At 31.6% G+C, this 19977-nt stretch overlaps 8 protein-coding genes across 8 annotated transcripts; 3 read left to right on the top strand and 5 right to left on the bottom strand.

Moving 5' to 3' along the window:
* Window positions 1-545: 545 nt before the first annotated feature.
* Window positions 546-2340, bottom strand: BX663DRAFT_515234 (uncharacterized protein). Its single transcript, XM_051528409.1, has 4 exons — window positions 1830-2340; window positions 1569-1650; window positions 1048-1418; window positions 546-981 (listed from the first exon to the last, which is right to left on the bottom strand). Exons 1-4 carry the CDS (start codon window positions 2255-2257, stop codon window positions 594-596), a joined length of 1269 nt encoding a protein of 422 aa, XP_051381185.1. The 5' UTR covers window positions 2258-2340; the 3' UTR covers window positions 546-593.
* A 137-nt stretch (window positions 2341-2477) lies between these two features.
* BX663DRAFT_515244 (NADH-ubiquinone oxidoreductase) lies at window positions 2478-3682 on the bottom strand. The gene is made up of 6 exons (XM_051528410.1): window positions 3512-3682; window positions 3300-3410; window positions 3119-3210; window positions 2898-3044; window positions 2653-2841; window positions 2478-2577 (listed from the first exon to the last, which is right to left on the bottom strand). The coding sequence occupies exons 1-6, from the start codon at window positions 3555-3557 to the stop codon at window positions 2545-2547; spliced, it is 618 nt and encodes a 205-aa protein (XP_051381186.1). The 5' UTR covers window positions 3558-3682; the 3' UTR covers window positions 2478-2544.
* A 141-nt stretch (window positions 3683-3823) lies between these two features.
* On the bottom strand, window positions 3824-5135 carry BX663DRAFT_515245 (uncharacterized protein). The gene has a single exon (XM_051528411.1). It carries the CDS (start codon window positions 5009-5011, stop codon window positions 3923-3925), a length of 1089 nt encoding a protein of 362 aa, XP_051381187.1. The 5' UTR covers window positions 5012-5135; the 3' UTR covers window positions 3824-3922.
* A 2779-nt stretch (window positions 5136-7914) lies between these two features.
* BX663DRAFT_515247 (uncharacterized protein) lies at window positions 7915-9017 on the top strand. Its single transcript, XM_051528412.1, has 2 exons — window positions 7915-8092; window positions 8158-9017. The coding sequence occupies exons 1-2, from the start codon at window positions 7958-7960 to the stop codon at window positions 8926-8928; spliced, it is 906 nt and encodes a 301-aa protein (XP_051381188.1). The 5' UTR covers window positions 7915-7957; the 3' UTR covers window positions 8929-9017.
* Window positions 9018-9865: 848 nt separating this feature from the next.
* On the top strand, window positions 9866-10707 carry BX663DRAFT_515249 (uncharacterized protein). Its single transcript, XM_051528413.1, has one exon. The coding sequence runs from the start codon at window positions 9956-9958 to the stop codon at window positions 10640-10642; it is 687 nt and encodes a 228-aa protein (XP_051381189.1). The 5' UTR covers window positions 9866-9955; the 3' UTR covers window positions 10643-10707.
* Window positions 10708-10885: 178 nt separating this feature from the next.
* On the bottom strand, window positions 10886-15217 carry BX663DRAFT_553436 (L-aminoadipate-semialdehyde dehydrogenase; the record flags this gene model as incomplete). The annotated part of the gene is made up of 3 exons (XM_051531449.1): window positions 10886-14022; window positions 14095-14788; window positions 14864-15217. The coding sequence occupies 3 exons, from the start codon at window positions 15215-15217 to the stop codon at window positions 10886-10888; spliced, it is 4185 nt and encodes a 1394-aa protein (XP_051381190.1).
* Window positions 15218-15437: 220 nt separating this feature from the next.
* BX663DRAFT_515255 (uncharacterized protein) lies at window positions 15438-16495 on the bottom strand. Its single transcript, XM_051528414.1, has 4 exons — window positions 16271-16495; window positions 16083-16211; window positions 15805-16026; window positions 15438-15741 (listed from the first exon to the last, which is right to left on the bottom strand). The coding sequence occupies exons 3-4, from the start codon at window positions 15994-15996 to the stop codon at window positions 15583-15585; spliced, it is 351 nt and encodes a 116-aa protein (XP_051381191.1). The 5' UTR covers window positions 15997-16026; window positions 16083-16211; window positions 16271-16495; the 3' UTR covers window positions 15438-15582.
* A 508-nt stretch (window positions 16496-17003) lies between these two features.
* Window positions 17004-19894, top strand: BX663DRAFT_515257 (PXA domain-containing protein). The gene is made up of 3 exons (XM_051528415.1): window positions 17004-17321; window positions 17403-17678; window positions 17771-19894. Exons 1-3 carry the CDS (start codon window positions 17049-17051, stop codon window positions 19826-19828), a joined length of 2607 nt encoding a protein of 868 aa, XP_051381192.1. The 5' UTR covers window positions 17004-17048; the 3' UTR covers window positions 19829-19894.
* Window positions 19895-19977: the final 83 nt, after the last annotated feature.

The following is a 19977-nucleotide window of genomic DNA, read 5'->3' on the forward strand; positions in this document are numbered from 1 at the left end:
AATTTATATATTCATAATACTTGTGAAGATGATATGAATTGAATGAATATGTTTTATAAATAGTTCAAAGTACTCGTAAGAGTTAATTTAATTAACAATGATGATTCAAAAAAAAAATCAAAAGGTGAATACTTTTTCTTGGCGCGACTCCACAACTACAGTTAAGCTTTAATTCCCATTTATGCTAAACAAATGTTAACTTGGCTAATAGTTGGACATATTAAATACTTAAATGACAAGTATATTAAAGAGGATTGTTTTGTATATAATAAGATTCTAACTGTGTAGTATAAAAATCTCCATTTCTGGAAATAAAATATCAGATGTTTCTTATTTCATTTTATAAATAGCTTATATGATAGGTCTATGCTGTCTGTTATAATGTATATATTGAATGTATCAAAGAAACTAGCCTTTATAATATATCCTTATTCTGTGATGATAAACGTTTATTATTATCATTATTATGTATAAAACGGTTAGTAGTAGTAGTTAGTAGTAGTCGTGGTTGTTGTTGTTGTTGTTGTACTTGTACTTGTGGTAGTAGTAGTAGTAGTAGTAGTTGTAGTAGTGATAGTAATAGTAGATATATTCTATTTTCTACTAAAAGGGTTCGATATGTTAGACCACCAAGAATTTCGGCTGTTCTTTCTAGATCGATAAAAATCTTCTTCCTCATCATCTAAAATATTTGTGGGATGATTTTGTGAATTGATAGGTTGAATTTGTTCCTCGTTTCGATTATGCCAGTCATAAGGGTCAGCATAAAACTCATCATCATACATTTGTGTACGTTGCTGTTTTCGACTAATGGCATCTCGCTTATGACGATGTCTCCAAAAGACAAGCCCTGCTGCAATCAACACAAGCCCTGCTGCACCACCTATTACACCACCAACTATACTACCTGTATGGTTTGTACTAGAGTCTAGTTCCGCTAGTCCGGGATTCTTATTTAAAACTAATGAAGGTATTACGGTTCTATATAAAGAAGTAAAAAATAAATAAAATAAAATAAAATAAATATATTATTATGATCAAACTTACGTAGTTGGAATAACAGTAGTTACGGTCACTGTGATACCATTGGAAACAATAGCTGTTGTCGTTGTAATATCTGTTGAAACAGTAATACTTGTTGTATGGTATTTATAAGATGAAGAAGATGATGGTGGCGGTATTGTTTGTTGCATTGACTGTGTTGTTGTAGGGTGATCAGTGGATGTAGGTTTTTCGGAAGTTGAAGACACAATGAATGAGGTAGTTTCCGTAACTGATGATGGATTATTACTAGTAGTAGTAGTAGTAGGAGCTTCTGATGTATTGGATATAGATGTGTTTATGATTGATGAAGGAGATGATGTATCACTACTACTTGTTGTATGTGAGATAGATTCGGATAAAGTTGTTGTGGGGACCTGTTGTGAAGAAGTAGTAATAATAGAGGTTATTATGCTGGACATGTCAGTAGTAGTAGTAGTAGTAGGGGCTTCAGTGGAAGAAGATATCATAATAGTAGAAGTAGTGACGGGGTTATTATCGGAAACAGTTGTAGTAATAATACTTACAGATGTTTCAGTTGTTGTATGTACGTCGCTTGAAGACATTATTGTTGTAGACAAAGGGGCTGTATTCGTTGTTGTTTGGTCCCTAAAATCAATGGGGTAGAAAAAAAAATAAAATAAAATAAATAAAAATATAAATATATGAATAAAAATAGAAACGGAGATAATTAATGTTATTTAATATTTTTCTTTTTTTAATACAAAAAAAAAAAAAGAAGATTGAGGCTTATTTTTGTTTTATTGTTTCCTAGCCAACAAACTTACATTGATGTTGTTCGTGTTTCAGAGGAGGTAAAGGATGCTACGTCTGCGGTAGTTGTAGTCGGGTCTGCTGTTGAAGTTACTGACGATAATTCGTTACTACTAGCTAGTGATGTAGTTGTGTCAATGATAATAGTGGTTGTTGGTTTAGTGGCTTCGGTAATAGTTGTAGTCGATATCTGAGCTTCTTCTGTTGTTGTTTTTGTTGTCGCTTCTACTGCTGTCGTACTACCAATTACTGCAGAAGTGGTTTCCTTGTTAGAAGTTGCCTCTGTGGTACGTGTAGGTTCATGTACTAAAGAACTGACAGTCGTAGTAACTTCAATGTTATTTGTTCTATCGGTAGTAGTTGCTTCCTTTATAGGAGACGCAGTTGTAGCATCATGTACCATTACAGAAGTAGTAGTTTCTGGAGCTGCACTTGTATCCATGATAAGGAATATAATCAAAGGGAAAAAGAATAATAAAAATAATAATAAAAATAATAAAAAGAAAGGCTTTGAACTAAAAAAAGAAGGCGTCTTTTAATTATAGTTTTTTTTTTTCTGACTTTTTTTTTTTTTTTTTTTTTTTTTTCTGAATAATCGTAGTTAAGAATAATCGTAGTTGAGAATAATCGTAGTTACGAATAATCGTAGTCAAGAATAATCATTATAATTATACACATTTATATGTTATTTTTATTGTATATAAATAGATATCAATCTAAAGTAATAAATTATTTTCTGTACCAAAGCTGTGTAATCTTAGTCTATATAAATAAAAAATAATTAGAAGAAAAAAACCTTTTTTCTGTTTTATATATGTATAAAAAAAAAAAACTTACTCTTCTCATCTTCTTTTGTAATTGGAAAATACCATAAAGTAAGGCCTCAGAAGTAGGAGGACAGCCAGGAACATAGATGTCAACAGGAACAATGCGGTCACAACCACGAACAACTGAATATGAGTAATGATAATAGCCACCACCATTCGCACAACTTCCCATAGAAATAACCCAACGAGGTTCAGGCATCTTTTTAATACTATAATTAGGGAATTGCTTTTGTATTTTTCTTTAAAATAACTTACTTGGTCATACACTTTTCTTAAAGCAGGAGCCATTTTATTAGTTAAAGTACCAGCAACAATCATCACATCGGACTGACGAGGTGTTGCACGGAAAACAATACCAATACGATCTTGATCATAACGTGGTGTAGAACAATGCATCATTTCCTATTCAATACATCCCATACAATAAAGTAAATATTTTATTTTGTCGTTAAGAACCTCTTCCTAATCAGACTTACAACTGCGCAACATGCTAATCCAAAAGTCATGGGCCAAATAGAACCTTCACGGGCCCAACTAATAACACGATCAACTGTAGATAAAACATATTCTATCAAAAAATACAAAGGAAACCAAAAAAAAAAGTCAATTATGAATAATTTCGATTCATATATAAACGTCCCCGCTTATCTGTCTAACCTGCACTATTATTAGGAGTAACTGTAATGTCTTTAATTTGATCAATATTTCTAGCAACTTCGGTTGACATGAATCGTTGTGATGTTGCTATTGTACTAGGAGTTCTTAAGGCTATATTTTAGCAAAAAAAAAAAAAAAAAAAAAAAATAAAAAAAAAGGAATCAAGGTCAGTCAAAATGTTCTCAATTTCGAATTTCGTTTTTTTATTTTACTTAAAGCTCTTTTAGCAAATTGCAAACCAAGTGCAGATGTAGCCATTTTAATGTATTTAATATAGAGTAGGGAGAAAGAAAATTTTAAGTATATTATTTATTAGAGAGAGAAAGAGGTTTAGGTAAACAAGGTTTATATCTATTTTTTTTTTCTTTTTGTTTATTTTACTTCTACTCCACCCCACGAATCAGCTTGGTTTTAATTTCTTTGGTAGTTATTGCTTCAAATTTTGCTGCTGCGTCATGACGTGTTTGAACAAAAAAAAAAAAAAAAAAGGCGGAAATTAAATTTTTGCACTTTAATTATGTGGAGAAACTTTTTTTTTTTCTGTAAGCTATTTTTATTTTGATAAAAAGATTAATATTTATAAGAATTAACAATAAGTATATGGGTTAAGAGTATATAAAAAACTAGGTTCGATTGACTGTTTCTTTTACAGATTTTTTGATTTCATTAGTATCGTAAGTTAAAATGTTTTTACTCATATTAGAAACAGTCTCTGGTAAATGTGTATCACGACGCTTAAATGATCTTTTCCCAGCACGGTTTACAGAGATTTGTTTAATAGGTCTATTCACAGGTGCAGCAGGCGTATTAGTAGTTTGATCGGGTGTTGTCTTTTTTTTCCCTTGAAGAATACCACCAATCATTTTGTTTCCTAATACGGGACTAAGGATAGCATCGAGATTACGACGGTTATGGACGATACTTCTTTTAACGGGGACCTGTGGTGTTCCTGTAGAGGGTTTTGAAGATACAGATTCAGTTTTTCCAGAAAGAATATCACTAGCTAGGGGGATTTTACCAGTTTGTGAGAGTGCACTACTAGGATCAGACAAAAGTTTTCCAACAATGGGGATATTAGAAGTGATTTGATTTGTACCTAATAGATCACCACTGTTTGCCTTAGAGGCAGGAGGTGTAGAAGGAGGCTCACGTTTGCCTAAAATTTGATCAATACCTGTTCCATCAAGCTGAGTTCCTTGAGAGAATGTATTTCCAGTAGTCTGTCTAACACTACCTGATGATTGCATAGTACCCCTTGATTGAGAAACACTTCCACTATTAAAAATTCCAGAAAAAGGAACATCCATATTTTCAGTGATTTCATTCACTCCAGGTACAAGATTTCTCTTTCCTCTGTTTACAGCTCTTTTTTTCTTTTTACTCGCCAAATTACGAGCAGGATCACCAGAAGATGAAGTACTTCGTAAAGCATCACTAGCGGCATCAAGCACATTAGTTACCTTTCCTATAGTTGGATCAATATTTTGGATAGCAGTGTCAGGACGTATATTTGATAAACCATCTGCAACATTTGAAGCATAAGTGAAATTGATAAAGGAGCTAATAATTGCTATGCTAAAAACTACTGTTCCACGCATTATTAAATATAAATTAGATAAAAAGAGAGATAAAGTAACAATTAATTCCTGCGTTGTATTTATATTAAATAAAACAATCTCCTTTACCAAGGAACTAATAAGTGTAATAAGCATTAACTCAGACAATCAAATGTTATACATACTATCAAGATTCCTTTTTTTTTCTTCGATAATATCACAAAAAGGAGAAGTAGAAAGATTGTCAAAGAAAATGCACTTCACATTAAAGATATGCATACCCCTTCTTTTTTTTTTTCTTATCTTAAATACTTACACACCTGCCTGATTTCCAAATTCGTTGTTATTATAATACAACACGCAATTATAAAAGTTATACAATTTTAGAAGAGAGAAAAAAAAAGAAGGATGTTAAATATGATGTCATGTAAATAATTGCAAGCGAAAGATTTGACTCTAGTTTTATCATGTATATCAATATTGATTAATAAAGTGTAAATAAAATATTGTCTATTATTACAAAATGTAACTATAAGAAATCTTTGTTACACTGTTTATAACCCTGAGTTTTATAAGCATACTCATATACGAGTGCTACTTAATAATTAACCTTTATAATAGTGCAAATATCCAAGAACAATTTTACAGGAAATCTGTTTGCAGGACTTTAACTATACTAACATTTAATGACGAGTTTCTTTTTCACATTATTTACTCCTTTCAACTAATAAGCATACAAGTCTCCTATTTATTGGAAACTAAAAAAAAAAAAAAAAAAAAATATGATTTCTACATTCTAAAATGATACCATAACTTGTTAAGGGGATTCAAGAAAAAAAAAGATAAAACTTTATCATAAATCAAAAACAATAGCCTATTTAAAAGAGGCCAAATAAAAAGAAAAACAGGCCAGTGATATCTCTGATTATTTATACTATAAGTTGTATAAATGCTATATTTTCTGTTTAGTAATGCAAGGAAAGACAGATAAACCAAAACCTTTTAAACATCAGATGCATGGTCGATCCGTAAAGCCTCCTATATAGAAATTATTTTATTTGCTCAAATAGAAAAGCCGAATAAGGCATATTTCATACATTTTATCTTGTTTCAGTATATATATATATATATATTGAGAGCCATTTGTGAAATAAAAATACAACAAAAGTAGAAAAATCTTCTTTGATTTAAAGAAATAAGAATAAGAAACTGGGTATCCTCTTAGTCACAAAAGTAGGCAAAAAAAAATCCTGTTTGATAAATAGAAATAGGATGATAGAAATAAATTCAAATGGTCTCCTTAAAATGTAAAAATTACAGAAATTAAGCAATACATCATATTGTGTTATATTCTGCATATATCAACTTTTGACATAGACATATAGAAAGCATGTGAATTAGAATTGAGTTAAATATATAAACATTATATAACTTGTTAAAATAATACAGTGTGTATATGATACTTTTTTCGTTTTTTATTTCTAATCATTTATGTATAAGCAAAGAGAATCACAACAATGTTTGATAATTCTAAACTGGGACTGCTTTTATTATATAAAATAAAAATACAAATAATACTCTACAGCTCTGTATAGTGTATAATACCCTGATTAAGTATCATATAACATAACCAGTTAGAGAGCGATAATTTATAAAAAAAAACTGGTGTCTCTATGATTAAAAAGCATAATGATGTATAATGAACTCATATCGAGAAAAAGAAAGTTTTTCATTGGATGATTAGTTTTCCGAAGTTTCATCTTTGCCCGCATGAAAAAAAAAAACGATATAATAAAACATTTTCAATTGTTTAATACAAAAAAAAAAAAAAAAAAAAAAAAAAATACTTGTATTTTCATTAGCTCATGTATTTTTTGATTCATTTTGACCTTTTTGTTTTTAATAGTTTGTGTAGTTATGATAAAATTGAAAGAATTATAACTAAATCAAATATTACAGACTAATATAGGTACAAGTATGGTTCTTATATTAACGTACAATAATAGTGACTATGAATTAATACGGTATAAATTAAGCTGCCATATATAAAATGAGAAACAAACGATATACTTCGTAAAATACGTACATCTTTCAATAGTTTTAGAATTACAATATTTCGAGACATATGGTAACTAAAGAGAATTATTTAATTATAGACTTCATGGGTTTCTTTTATATATCCCTTTTATATTATATAGTATGCTATAATCATTCCATCATGTTTCTCCATATTATTATAGCCTTGCTTTTTTTTATTAGCACTCCTTTCTAAAACTCGCCCTGTGGGAACTGAATTACAATAATTTTTGATTGTTACTGGTTTTTTTTTTTTTATTCAACATTCTATAAATTTACGTATACATATTCTATATGTATATATTATTATTATACACTATATAGCTATCTTTAAGTAATCATATAAAGACCTTCTAAACCCCTTTTATAGTATCAAAACTTTATTACTATGTCATATAATTTAGCGCTATAGTATATGCTTAGCTAAAATATAAGTGGTTAATGTCAATAAAAGAAGAATTTTACAAAACTTTATAATTTATGTATATATGTATTATATATGTGTATATACAAATATGTATGTATGTATGTATGTATCAAAAAAGAACTTTCATTTTATCACTATCCAGGGATGAGTTGTAACTGGCCCTATTATCGAAGAAGAAATAAGATAAGGGATGTTATGTTTACTTTGATAGCAAGGGTTCAAATTTAATTTCGTCATAGACTCATCTTCGCACAGACACATAGTGCATCATGTAGAGAATTATTTTAATAGTATGTATTTATGTTACATCCGGTAATACAACAAATAAAACTTTTGACGAGATAGTAAGACAAAATATTAATGCAACTTATATCTTTTGATATGTCTTATATTGCCCTGGACTATTATGTCGCACGTTTGTTTTATTTTGCATTTAAGGTTTTTTGTTTCACTCACGGTTTATAGACCAAAAAAAAAAAAAAAAAAAAAAAAAAAAAAAAAATAGCCGATCCATATATAAACCAAGATTTTTCTTTCTATATCTTATTTCATTTCATTTCTTTTATTATTATTTGTTTGTGTTTATTTCATTAAAAAAAATGCCTAATAGACGAAAATCAAGCGGACCTAGATCAACACCTAAACTGTTTAAATGTACAGGCTACGGTGACTGTAATATGGTTTTCACAAGAAGCGAGCATTTAGCAAGACATGAAAGAAAACATACAGGAGAGGTATACATACATTTAGTTTGTCTATTTTTTTTTTTAAAAAAAATTAAACTTTTTTTCCATTATAGAAACCTTATAAATGTATTGTTCCTGGTTGCGAAAGAATGTTTAGTAGATTCGATAATATGATGCAACATACTCAAACCCATGACAAATCTAGAAAAGGTGGAAATTCTCGTTCTGCAACAGTAAAAGGTACTAAAGTTTCTTCTGTCAAAAAAGAACATTCAGTAACATCATCAGCAATTAATAATCAACAGTCCGAATCGTCGTTAACATCCTCTATTATTCATAGTCGAACTTTACCACTTCCTACAAGAAAAGTTTCTATCTCATCTGAGCATTCTATGTTATTCCCTCCTATGCAACTTCCACCACCACAACCATCATCATCATCATCATTATCGAATCATCCCTATCCTATTTGTAATAGCACTGCTACTCGTAGCCGATATTCCTGGCCAATTAGAAGAGAATCATATCCCTACTGTCATTATTATCGCCACCTACCTTCTTATCATGAAGATTATTCCTATATCCGCCGTAGATCATCCACTTCAACTTCATCTTCTGAATCAACTCTAGTATCGCCTATTCAACGAGATGAGCCCGAAATTACCAGAAGAAGAATATCAATTGATGATCTTCGATTACCTATTCAGGATATAAAGAATATTCAATTAGAAGAAGAAATTTCAATAAAGAAGCCAAATTATGACAAAAGAAAGACAATAGATATTACCCCTGACGAATTTGAAGCACTAGAGGGTTTCAGTAGATTCCATACTAAATCTGTCGTCGGTGTTCCTGCTCTTTCTTCGCCTACTACAGGTACATAATGATGTAAAAATTCAGTCTTAGTAGTAACAAGCTATACTAAATTTTAACTTTATAATAATAATAATAATAATAATAATAATAATAATAACAATTATAATAATAATAATAAAACTGACACCGTCATATCACTTGTATCTATTTATACCTTTTTTCAAAAAGGTCCTAATCTTGCTTCTCAGGTCTGTGCTTTAAGGCATATAATGACCTTAAATGAATCATCGCTAAGAGGTTAAATTTACTATTATTAGTACTTGTATATCTAAATAAAATTGTTCTTTTTTATAAACTCAACCAATTCCGTTCCTTTTTTCATTTTGTTGCTATGCAAATCAAATAGTAAGGTGACTGTTAATGTATAATTGCACGGACTTTTTTTTTTCTTCCCAGAAGTAATACATAATATGTACGCCCTGCTGTACAACAGTATATCAAGTGTCAAATATTAAAATTTGTCTTTTTATTTTATTTATTTATTTCATTTCATTTCAATAATGGATGACACTAACTTGAAGCTAACCGTAGATGTCGGTCAAAAAATACTCCAACATTTAAATAAACTAACAAATCAAGTTAATATTAAAATTGACATTGGGCCGAATGTGATGTTAGCGATTAAGTACATTGCTGGTTCCTTCATCATTTATAAATCAATTGACGTAAGTATTATAGATTCATATTTTAAATTTAACCTTATAAAGTAGTATATGCATAAAATTGACGTCAATGATAAAGTCTATATCCAATATAATTATCTCAAATAGTAATAAAATACAACGAAATCATAATGAAATAAAAGAAAGAAAAGGTTCATATTATTAATAATAATAATAATCAACCTCACCTCCTCCCATACAAATATTCTATTTTTCTTCTTTTCCTTCTTAAATAACAGAGTAGTAGTAGTTGTAGTAGTAGGGGTTTTAAAAAAAAATCCACTTTTTTTCTTATTTCTATTTTTGATCCTTTCTTTTTTATTTTATTTTTATTTTATTTTTATTTTTAAATATACACATAAATATATATAAAATGAATAATTTAAGAGTATTAAAAGCTTTTTATAATAAATCTTATGATAAACGACCCATTTTAACATTATGTGTAGCAAACGGGATTTTAGGTGCTATTAGTGACAGTTTAGCACAAACGATCTCCCTTTATGATAAGAACAATGATCGTTATTTACCTGAAAAATTGAAAAGACATGAAGATAAATGGTCCACAACGACACAGTGGGATTTCAAGCGAACTTTTCGATTCGCAGCTTATAACTTTTGTGTAGCTCCCTTAGGTGGGAAATGGTATATGTTTTTAGATAAATTTTTCCCAATGCCAGCAGCAATAACGACAACAGTTGTTTCAAAGACAGTTCAAGCGCAAATTGCAAAAAGGGTCAATGGCATGGCAATTAAACGTATGGTGACAGATCAAACATTATTTGCACCTGCAGGGTTAGCTCTATTTTTCACCGTGATGGGTTTAGCAGAGACAGGGAAATGGGAAGGTGTTCAAGAAAAGTTTAGAGACGCTTTTGCGCCTGCTTTGATTGCTAATTATAAAATATGGCCGGCTGTTCAATTTATCAATTTTAAATGGATGCCTCTACAGTATCGTTTACCCTTTGTTAGTAGTCTAGGTATTTTATGGAATGCTTATTTAAGTTGGTTAAATAATGCCTCAAAACAAGAAGAAGAAGTTTTGGCATTATCAAATTAAAAAAAAAGGACTTTTGTATGTATATAAAATCATTTGTAAATAATAAGATGTTTTTTTTTATCCACTCTATGTATTCCTTTCAAATCAAATAAATATATTTATATATTTATTAGATTATTATGATATACAAGTGTCATTTTATTATTATAAAATGTATACTACAAATAGATTAAAAAAATAAAAAAAATAAAAAAGTTGCAATTAAATGTGTCTTATAATACATATGATAAAATTTTTTTTTCTTTAATGCTTGGCACCACTACGTTGTAATAAAGTAACATTTGCGTTCAATTTAGGTAGAGGGCGACCATCATGAGCTGTAGGTGTAGGCATATATCCAACTTTAATTAGATAAGCTAGATAGAGACCTAGCAAATCAAGAGTCATTAAGGGTTGTTGAACGTTATCAAGAGCTAACAAGCTTTTAGTATGACTATCATCCAATAGAGCACTCTTAGTAGATGTTGGTAAATCATCCAAGACAAAATGAAGAAGAGGGAAAAGTGAATGATTTTGTGACTTGAGTGTGTACTCCATCAACTTGTTTCTCCAATCAATGTATTCTGTCTGTTGGCATGAGTAACCAAAAGTTAATAATGCACCAAATAGATCATTAAAGGTGAAGTTTGCTGGATGCGTCACCTGAAGAACACGTAATTTTGTAGATACTTCATGATGATAAGCCGAGCTTGCGACAACCGAGGCAACATAGTCGACTGAACAACAGTTAACATCATTAGCCATAGCAGGTAAATAGCCAAGTTCTACACATCCCTTTAACAAACGCCAGATAAAATCATCCGTATTTGTGACACCGGTGCGTGAATCACCCAAGATATAACCAGGTCGGATGATGGTGGCAGGCATACCACGTCTTTGAGCCTCCATAATCAGCTTTTCTGCTACCCACTTGCTTTGACCATATCCGTTTTCAAGTCCTGTACGTCCTCTTTCAAGATCATCTTCTTCAGAGACAGGCAAACCAGGTTCAATATAGGCGGGGGTATCGAGAACGGAAGTAGAGGAGACGAAATGGAATGACTTTTGAGTGTGTTCAGTTGCTAAACGCATAGCCCAAAGGGTACCGAGGACATTGGGTGCACGCAATTGATGATATGGATAGACCCAATGGACAAGAGCACCATTGTGAATAACTGCATCTGACGATGATGTACAATAGTTCCAATCCTCCTCTGAGAGTCCCAAGTGGTCACCTGCCAAATCACCACAGATAGCCTCAATACGATTTTCCCAGTCCTCCTTCCAAACTAAATGATTCATCGCAGCTTGTTTGACACGTTGGAAGGCAAGTGATTTGTCTTTAGCACGAACAATACAGATGACCTTCTCTGTATCAGGATAACTAAGGAGTTTATCAAGGATAAAGGCGCCCAAGAAACCAGTACAGCCTGTCAACACAAATCTACGTCCCTCATTAGGAGTCACTAAAGGACGATAAGAGGTGGCAATAAATTCTTGACCCAAGAGCTCAAGGTCAGCAGCATAATCTACTTCTTCCTTCTTTCCCGCTGTTTCCTTGGATGGCTCTGGATGAGTGTTGCCCTCAAGTAACAAATCACTACTTTGTAACTTTGTGACTTCACGAGCAAGACCAGCGATGGTGGGTTCAGCAAAGACAAGACCAAGAGGAGTATCCACCTGGAACCTCTGACGAATTTCAAAAATAAGACGTGTAGCAATCAAGGAATGACCACCGATATCAAAGAAATTTTCATTTACATCAATGACAGGATCAGAAGCTGGGAGAAGTTCTTTCCAGATGTCATGAATAATAGCTTCATTAGGCGACATAGCTGAAAGTGGACCCTGATTTGATGTAACGACCTTTTTATTGAAATGAGCCGTATCTGGGAATGGTAAAGCATTCTTATCTACTTTACCATTCGGGGTAAGCGGCATACGAACTAAAGGTACAAAGACAGAGGGGATAGCATAGGATGGAAGCTTTTGCTTCAAGTAATCACGGATGTGTCGAATCAGTCTACGGTAACGATGAGTTGAACGAAGATCATTAGGATCATGATCTTGTTCATCATCTTCAGTTGCACTTGCAAAGTCGGCATTTGTAGCAGAGATATTTGGCACAAAGTAGGCAACTAATGTCTGCTCTTCATTCTTATCACGACGAACCAGAGTAACATTTTCACGAATACAGGGATGTTGAGACAAATGGGTATCGATCTCACCTAGTTCAATACGGAACCCACGAATCTTGATTTGATCATCAGCACGACCCGTACATTCAACATTTCCATCAGGACGATATCGACCTAAATCACCTGAGCGATACATACGGTCTCGTTTACCTAAATAGAATTCCTTCCATGCATTCCCTTCTACACACGATTCATCATGATCTTCATTCTCGTAAGGGTTTGGCACAAACCAATTAGGAATGAATTTCTCAGCTGTGGCTTCAGGTAATTCAAGATACCCCTCAGCAAGACCAGGAGCACGAACATAGATTTCGCCAATCTCACCTACACCACACATCTTTGTACGATCATGACGATTGACAACCAAGAGCTGAACGTTTACCATGCCTTTACCAGCTGCAATGACATCCTTTTGAGAAGTTAAGAATGCAGGGTGAGTAGAGCGAGCAGGTACAATAAAATGAGAAACAGAACGTTGCGTTTCAGTAGTACCATACATATTGATGACAGCAACATTAGGAGCATACTTTTGAATACGAGCTGCATCACGCTTAGTTAAGATGTCGCCAACAAAGAAAGCATTCAGTAACGATGGAATCTCTACTTGAGCATGAGAAGATAAAAGTTGACCCATAGCAGGTGTCAAATGAGTGACGGTGACTTGAGATTTATTCATCCATTCAGCAAGACGTCCGGGGATACCAATGTCTTCAGATGTAGGAACATGTAGCTCCGCACCCAAGAATAGAGGAGTAAAGATATCACGTTGAATAGGATCATGTGCAATACCTGAAAGCATCGTAAACTTATCATTACTTGAAAGTCCAAACGTTTCTGCCATCCAAGGATAGAAATGGGTTAAAGAAAAGTGTCGACCCCGTACACCCTTAGGAATACCCGTACTACCACTTGTGAAACTTAAAGTGCCAATGCTATCAGGACCAATCACAACATTGACATTTTTAGAAGCTTTATCACGAACATTATCTAATAAATCCTCTGTATTATTATTCGAAATACCACCATATAGATGTCCATTAGGATCAATCTTGAGACTTGGAATTTCACAAATAATATGTTGTTCTCTCTTAATGTAGTCTCTTACTGAATCAGCAATAGAACCAGCTTCTTTCAAAACAATCAATCCACGAGGTTTTGCAACAGAAAGATAAATTTCTTGACGAGCAGGAGGATAAGCAGGATCTTAAAAAAAAAGTTAGTAAAAGATTACAAAAAAAAAAAAAAAAAAAAAAAAAACTTCAAAAATTAACTTACCAATTACACTAAAGGTAGCACCAGCTTTAAGAACACCCATTATGGCAATAACAAGATCAACACCTCTAAAGGCATAAATCATAACTACATCTTCTCTTTGGATTCCATTATTTAATAGGTAATGAGCCACCATATTAGAAGCATAATGAATTTGTTGATAATTATAAATAATCCTCTTGTCTGTACCATCCAGAGATTCTACGATGCAAGTACGTTCAGGGTGCTTACTAGCATTTGAAGCAAAGATATCTGTGATAGCACCTCTCCATTGAGACCAATGCAAATCTAAAGTTGGATCTGGAAGCGGAGAACCAGGTAAACCTGAATCGGACAAAAGGATCTTACCTACTGGTAGATCCTGATTTTTAGCAGCTGCTTCGATTAAAGTAACCAACTGTGAAAAGATGTAACTGATACGTTTAGGAGAGAATAAAATTTGATTATAGACAATACGAATAGATATAGGACGAAGAAAAGAGGTTCTAAGAGAGGAGGATTGCTCAGGAGAAGAAATAAAGATTGTTAAATCAGAGCTAGCTGATGTATTCTTCAAGTGCTGTTGAGATGGTGTATCAATCGCATTATAAAACCGAACTCGACAAAGTGGACGTCTAGAATCCATATCAATGCCTTCATAGATAGCTTCATATATTTGATCAATTGATGTTTCATGCATTAAAGCTTCTTGTTCGACCTTATAAAAGATAGATACATATGAGTATTCTTTTACTTTTATTCCCTTTCATTCCAATTTGATATATTGATTTACCTTTGTAATCATGTCGATCAGATTACTTAATGATTTAGTAGGATCTACATTTAGACGTAGGATTAAAGGATTACCAGTTGGAGAAGAAGTACCGATAGGAAAGTCTTCATCACCTGTATAACGTTGTAAGAGAACCGAAAATGCAGCTAAGATGATATGAAAAGGTGTAGGACGAACAGGTATTAAAGAAAATTGGACAAGACTCATTAATGTTTGTTCAGGAAGATCAAATGCTTGAACCTCTTCTACTGTACGTGGAGGCAAAGATCTAGGATAATCTGTCGGTACTTGTAAGTCAGTTAAATTTTGAAGATGTGTCTTCCAGAATGGGATATTATCATTTGCATTCACCATATTGTCTATATGAAAAAAGAAGAGTGTTTAAACGAAAACAAGAAAGAATAACAAAAAATAAAAAGGAACGAAAAAATAAAAAAAAAGCCAAATATATTTATATGCTTTAGTGAATTGCTCAAAATGGAAAATAATTGAGAGATGAAAAGATCATCAGTCAAAAAGGAAATGCTGGCTTTAAATTCCAAACCCCCTCCACATAAAGATTGATAAAGTTTTTTTTTTTTTTTTTTTTTTAAAGATTATCAGTAAATTATTATTATTATTATTATTATTACTATGTGTCCAGAACAAAAAAAAACCATGTATATATGTATATCTAAATTACCCTTCTCTCCTCTTTCTCTTTCATTATTTACTTATTATTAGTCTTGAGCTGGCTTAGGTAATACTGCTTGTTCAGTAATATTTCTTCCACTAGAAATTGTATCTTCAAGGTCAATATCTTCATTTGTTGATAATCTTGAATAAGTTAATCTATTAATTAACTTGTAGTAGCGAGTAACGACATATGTGAAATAGAACTATGAAAGACACAATGATAAGTTATTTATCACAAGAAAAAGAACAAAACAAGATTCTCTTACATGAATTAATCGTAATACAATTAATACTGCAATGCTAACTCGACTTTCCATTTTAAATAAACGATTGTACTCAGCTAATTTTTCAGGGTCATCTGCAAGTTCTGGTAAACTATGATCAGTAAATACGAACCAAGATACTGAGAACCATATAGTAGTTATTAAACTAAGGAAACAATCAAGCCAAAAGAACATTGTATACCATCGAAGAATACGAACATTATCCTATTATATACAATTAATACAGTGAATATTAAAAAAAATAGAATCTTTCTACTTACTGTATACAAGCCATAAAGACCATATGAAAAGACAACAATAGCAAATAAAGAGTAAACATATAATAGAGTAGCAAATGTGTCACTAAAATCAAACGATAATATTCCATAAAATCCGGACAATTTATTCAACTATAATAATAGATTAATCAAAAAGTGGCATGTTATTAATTTGTATATAGTAAGCTTACAATCCCAAAAATTGTAATGAGTGACACTCCTAGTGTAAAACGAATTTAGGACTTTAGTCTAATCTATATTTCATACCTAGTTTAATTTACCTGTTTTTATGGGAATGAAACCAAAACAATGTCTTCCTTTTGATGATGGCATGTTTGTATGAATATTATTACAAGAAAAAAAAAATCTTATTTGTTACAAACTGGATGACATTAATTCCACATGATACAAAGTCCGTCTAACAAAAAAAAAAAAAAAAAAAAAAAAAAAATATTTATATTTTTATACACACATTTGTATACATGTTTATCTTTTTGATTTATAGCTCTTTGCCTTAAACTTGGACTCCAAATAGCTGAATAATTCTTTCAACTACTACAATAGCCTAAGAATGGTTATCTGATAGATATACAAGAAGCTCTTTGTACTTTTTTTTTTTTTTTTTTTTTTTTTTTTTTTTAATCGTAAAGTTCCTTTGACCTTTTTGAATTTCCTTAGTCTTTTCAAGTCTTGTTCAGTCTTAACTTAACTTGATAGTAATATATATTTTTAATATTCCGTTTTACTATATTATTTTCCTTTCATCTTGATTTCTTTTTTGCTATAAAAGTCACAAACATGTCTATATTTTATTGTTACAGCAATAGTTGTATGCCTTTTTTATATTGGCGCCATTTGAATAACTAATTTAGCTAAAAAAGGTCTTGGTGTTTTTTTTTTCTTTTTTTTTATTACTATTTATAATAATAACGCAAAGGACATATTAGCATCAGCTTTCCCTTTAATACAATGACTTGTACAACAGGAGTAGAAGAACTGAAAGAAATATTACGAATATATACAGGCGCTGATAACAAAAAGATATTAAGAGAAATTGCCCCCTTTGCAACTTTATTTTCCCTAGTCATTTATGCTATTTTACTCATTCAGGATGGTCATCATTTTTTGATCTTTCTTATCCTTGGATTTGGATTAGGAGCTTTTTATTTTAACAAAGCAGAAAGTAAACTGAAAATAGAGGAATATGAACGAAACTTGAACTTTTTGGAACAACAAGAACAAGTATATATACAGACATATATATATATATAAAAATATATTATGGCGTGATTAAGCTAGCAGGTTTAACTTTAATAATTGTAGTTTAGTAATACTTATGAGCCTGAACAGAGTATCGAACTCTATTATCCACCTTTAACTACCGTTATTAATCAATTATTAGACTATGTTATGCGTGATTTTATTGCTAGTTGGTGGACCCCATTAAATGAATATAAAGATCCTACATTTGAAAAGGTGGCGAGAGAAAGACTGAATATTGTGTGTCTAAACCTTCAAAAAATTCTATTAAATCAAGAAAGAAATGATATCGTCATGTCTACTTTATATGGTGTAGCAAATACTCTTATTATTCATATGGTAAGAAGTAAATTGAAAAAAAAAATTTTTTTTTGCATAAATAATTCAATATCTGCTTCTTTTTCTGTTTGTTTGTTAATGGGGATTATTAGAGAGAGTGTAGAGCTTTTGAAGATTCAAAATTAACAATAGAGGAATACGTCTTGAGCAATCCCCAATCTCCTTTTGCACAATTATTGTCTAAAGAAAAACAGCATAAACAATTAAGAGGACTTAGTCACCTATTTTTAAAGAAAACACTTCCAACTCCAGATAGAGACTCACATTTGTTAATGAGTTTATTTACAGAACTATTGGCTATATTTGTATTTGGAAATGTATTGGACAGTTTAAGTGATCCTGATTTCCTTAATTGTTGGATCATAGATTTTCTTTCAGATAAAGAAAAGACAGTAACGATTGCATCTACTCTCTCTGATACGATCCTAAAGGAAGAGTTGAATAAAAACAATATACCTAGTAGACTTTCAGAAGAATTTACCAACGAGGATTGTTCGATAATAACTGTAAATAATAATGGTGTAATTCAAAAATCAACTACTTTAGAAGATAATAATATAAATAACATCGAACAACCTACTACGCCAACTGATACCTTTCAATTAAATAGGAAACCAACACCTATTATAACAGCAGTAGAAAAGAATCATGAAATCACCCTTTTAGCATCTTTACAATCTCCTCCTTCTCATGTATTGCAATCACCATTAGGACCGCCTATGATGATCTTTCAACCTGGTTCTGTTAATTTTACTATTATGGATATATCAGCTCCTCAATCAAATGGTCAATTCATCAATAAATCAGAGCTTATTTATCTTGTTCAAATTGAAAGACCCGCTATGGAAGATCATGCTAGTTCTGAAGGTGGTGGCTATGTGATTACGAGAACGTATAGCGACTTTGAAGGCTTTAACACTATTTTATATGCAAGACATACAAAACGAGCTACTAAACTTCAATTAAAACTTCCATTAGATATAGCATTCAAGTCATGGTTAAAAAAGTCTTCATCCTATCAACAAAAGAAAAAAATGCCTCTAGATAAAATAAGTGAAGAGTTAGAAAAATACATTCATCTTGTTGTAGAGGATAATGAACTAGGAACAGATCCAATTATTTTATCCTTCCTTAGAAAGGAGACGCGATCAGATATAGCAGAGGATGGTGGAGGTAGGGTTGTATCATTTTCAGAAGAATTTAAAGATGAAGTTGCGATGGCCCATTCCTTTTTAACTACCAATACATCGAAATCTTTATTTTCTCGTAACAGTAGCAGTAGTACTCTAAACAACCTTATCACTAGCAATAGTGTCGAATCATTTCATACCAAGATAGATAATCACAGTAGTATCACCTCAGGAGGAGAGAGAGTTAGTATAGATCAAGAGAGTCCAAAATGGTTTGCACCAAAGGCAAAGAGTCGAAAGGATTCAATTTCAAGTATTCAAAGTAATTTATCCAAAGACACCTCTTCAATTACAACAAGAGAAGAAAGTGATAATGGACAAAGTGAAGATAACGTAGTAGGATTATCTATCCATTATCTTGAATTAGAACAAGAAGGAGAAGAAAAAGAAAAAGTGAAAAAACCCCAAAAGGCAACGATCACTAAACACAAAGATAATCATACATTCAGTAACAATAATAAAGCCCTATCTTCAATGGATGTTGAACTTTTGATTGAAACAACCTATGCACTTATTATCGAGATATTTAATCTTACTAGTTCTAACAATAAGGCGTGGATGCGAAGATCTATTTTAAATTTATTAAGAGAGATCGTACGACGTTCCTATTCCGAATTTATCTCTGAACAATATACTGATTTTGTGAATGAATACATGTCCTCAGATGCCATTGTACATGTATTAAATCAATTAGGAGAAAAATTCTGGCCAGAAGGTAAATGGATATTAGATGGTAAAGAACAAATGAAACGTACAGATGAAGATAAAGAAAAGAGTAAACAGCAAGCAAGGGATTTACTAATGACTGGATTAATTCCAAATGCAGTAAGGCAATTAATTGGTGATCAAAACTGTAATAAAGCAATGGATCGAATTTGGGCTCGTTGTCAAGACCCTGATTTAAATAGGGTTCTTATTCTTCAACTATTAGAACGTATCATAAAACCAATTTTAGGTTAAATAATTGCATAATAATAATAATAATAATAAAGGAGAGTCACATAATGATAAAATAAATGAACGTAATAATATATATGCAGCTGCTATTATCTTCCAGTAAAAAAGAAAAAAGATAATCAACTGAGTTTAAAAATAACATGATGTGAACC

Source organism: Cokeromyces recurvatus (genome assembly GCF_025118155.1).
Source record: "Cokeromyces recurvatus strain NRRL 2243 chromosome Unknown BX663scaffold_19, whole genome shotgun sequence".
NCBI lineage: Eukaryota > Fungi > Mucoromycota > Mucoromycetes > Mucorales > Mucoraceae > Cokeromyces > Cokeromyces recurvatus.

Bases quoted from the DNA above. Each gene is read 5' to 3' on its own strand.
- BX663DRAFT_515245 (XM_051528411.1), bottom strand. From the start codon at position 5,011: ATGCTTATTACACTTATTAGTTCCTTGGTAAAGGAGATTGTTTTATTT.
- BX663DRAFT_515255 (XM_051528414.1), bottom strand. From the start codon at position 15,996: ATGTTCTTTTGGCTTGATTGTTTCCTTAGTTTAATAACTACTATATGG. The intron at 15,742-15,804 runs GTAAGAGAATCT...TGTCTTTCATAG, and splicing joins TTGTATTACGATTAATTCAT to TTCTATTTCACATATGTCGT.
- BX663DRAFT_515247 (XM_051528412.1), top strand. From the start codon at position 7,958: ATGCCTAATAGACGAAAATCAAGCGGACCTAGATCAACACCTAAACTG. The intron at 8,093-8,157 runs GTATACATACAT...TTTCCATTATAG, and splicing joins AAAGAAAACATACAGGAGAG to AAACCTTATAAATGTATTGT.
- BX663DRAFT_515257 (XM_051528415.1), top strand. From the start codon at position 17,049: ATGACTTGTACAACAGGAGTAGAAGAACTGAAAGAAATATTACGAATA. The intron at 17,322-17,402 runs GTATATATACAG...TAATAATTGTAG, and splicing joins TTTTGGAACAACAAGAACAA to TTTAGTAATACTTATGAGCC. The intron at 17,679-17,770 runs GTAAGAAGTAAA...GGGGATTATTAG, and splicing joins ATACTCTTATTATTCATATG to AGAGAGTGTAGAGCTTTTGA.
- BX663DRAFT_515249 (XM_051528413.1), top strand. From the start codon at position 9,956: ATGAATAATTTAAGAGTATTAAAAGCTTTTTATAATAAATCTTATGAT.
- BX663DRAFT_515234 (XM_051528409.1), bottom strand. From the start codon at position 2,257: ATGGATACAAGTGCAGCTCCAGAAACTACTACTTCTGTAATGGTACAT. The intron at 1,419-1,568 runs GTAAGTATTATT...TCTTCACAACAG, and splicing joins ATACAACAACTGAAACATCT to GTCCCCACAACAACTTTATC. The intron at 982-1,047 runs GTAAGTTTGATC...TTCTTTATATAG, and splicing joins ACTACTGTTATTCCAACTAC to AACCGTAATACCTTCATTAG.
- BX663DRAFT_515244 (XM_051528410.1), bottom strand. From the start codon at position 3,557: ATGGCTACATCTGCACTTGGTTTGCAATTTGCTAAAAGAGCTTTAA. The intron at 3,211-3,299 runs GTTAGACAGATA...ATTTTTTGATAG, and splicing joins TACTCCTAATAATAGTGCAG to AATATGTTTTATCTACAGTT. The intron at 2,842-2,897 runs GTAAGTTATTTT...AGTATTAAAAAG, and splicing joins TAAGAAAAGTGTATGACCAA to ATGCCTGAACCTCGTTGGGT.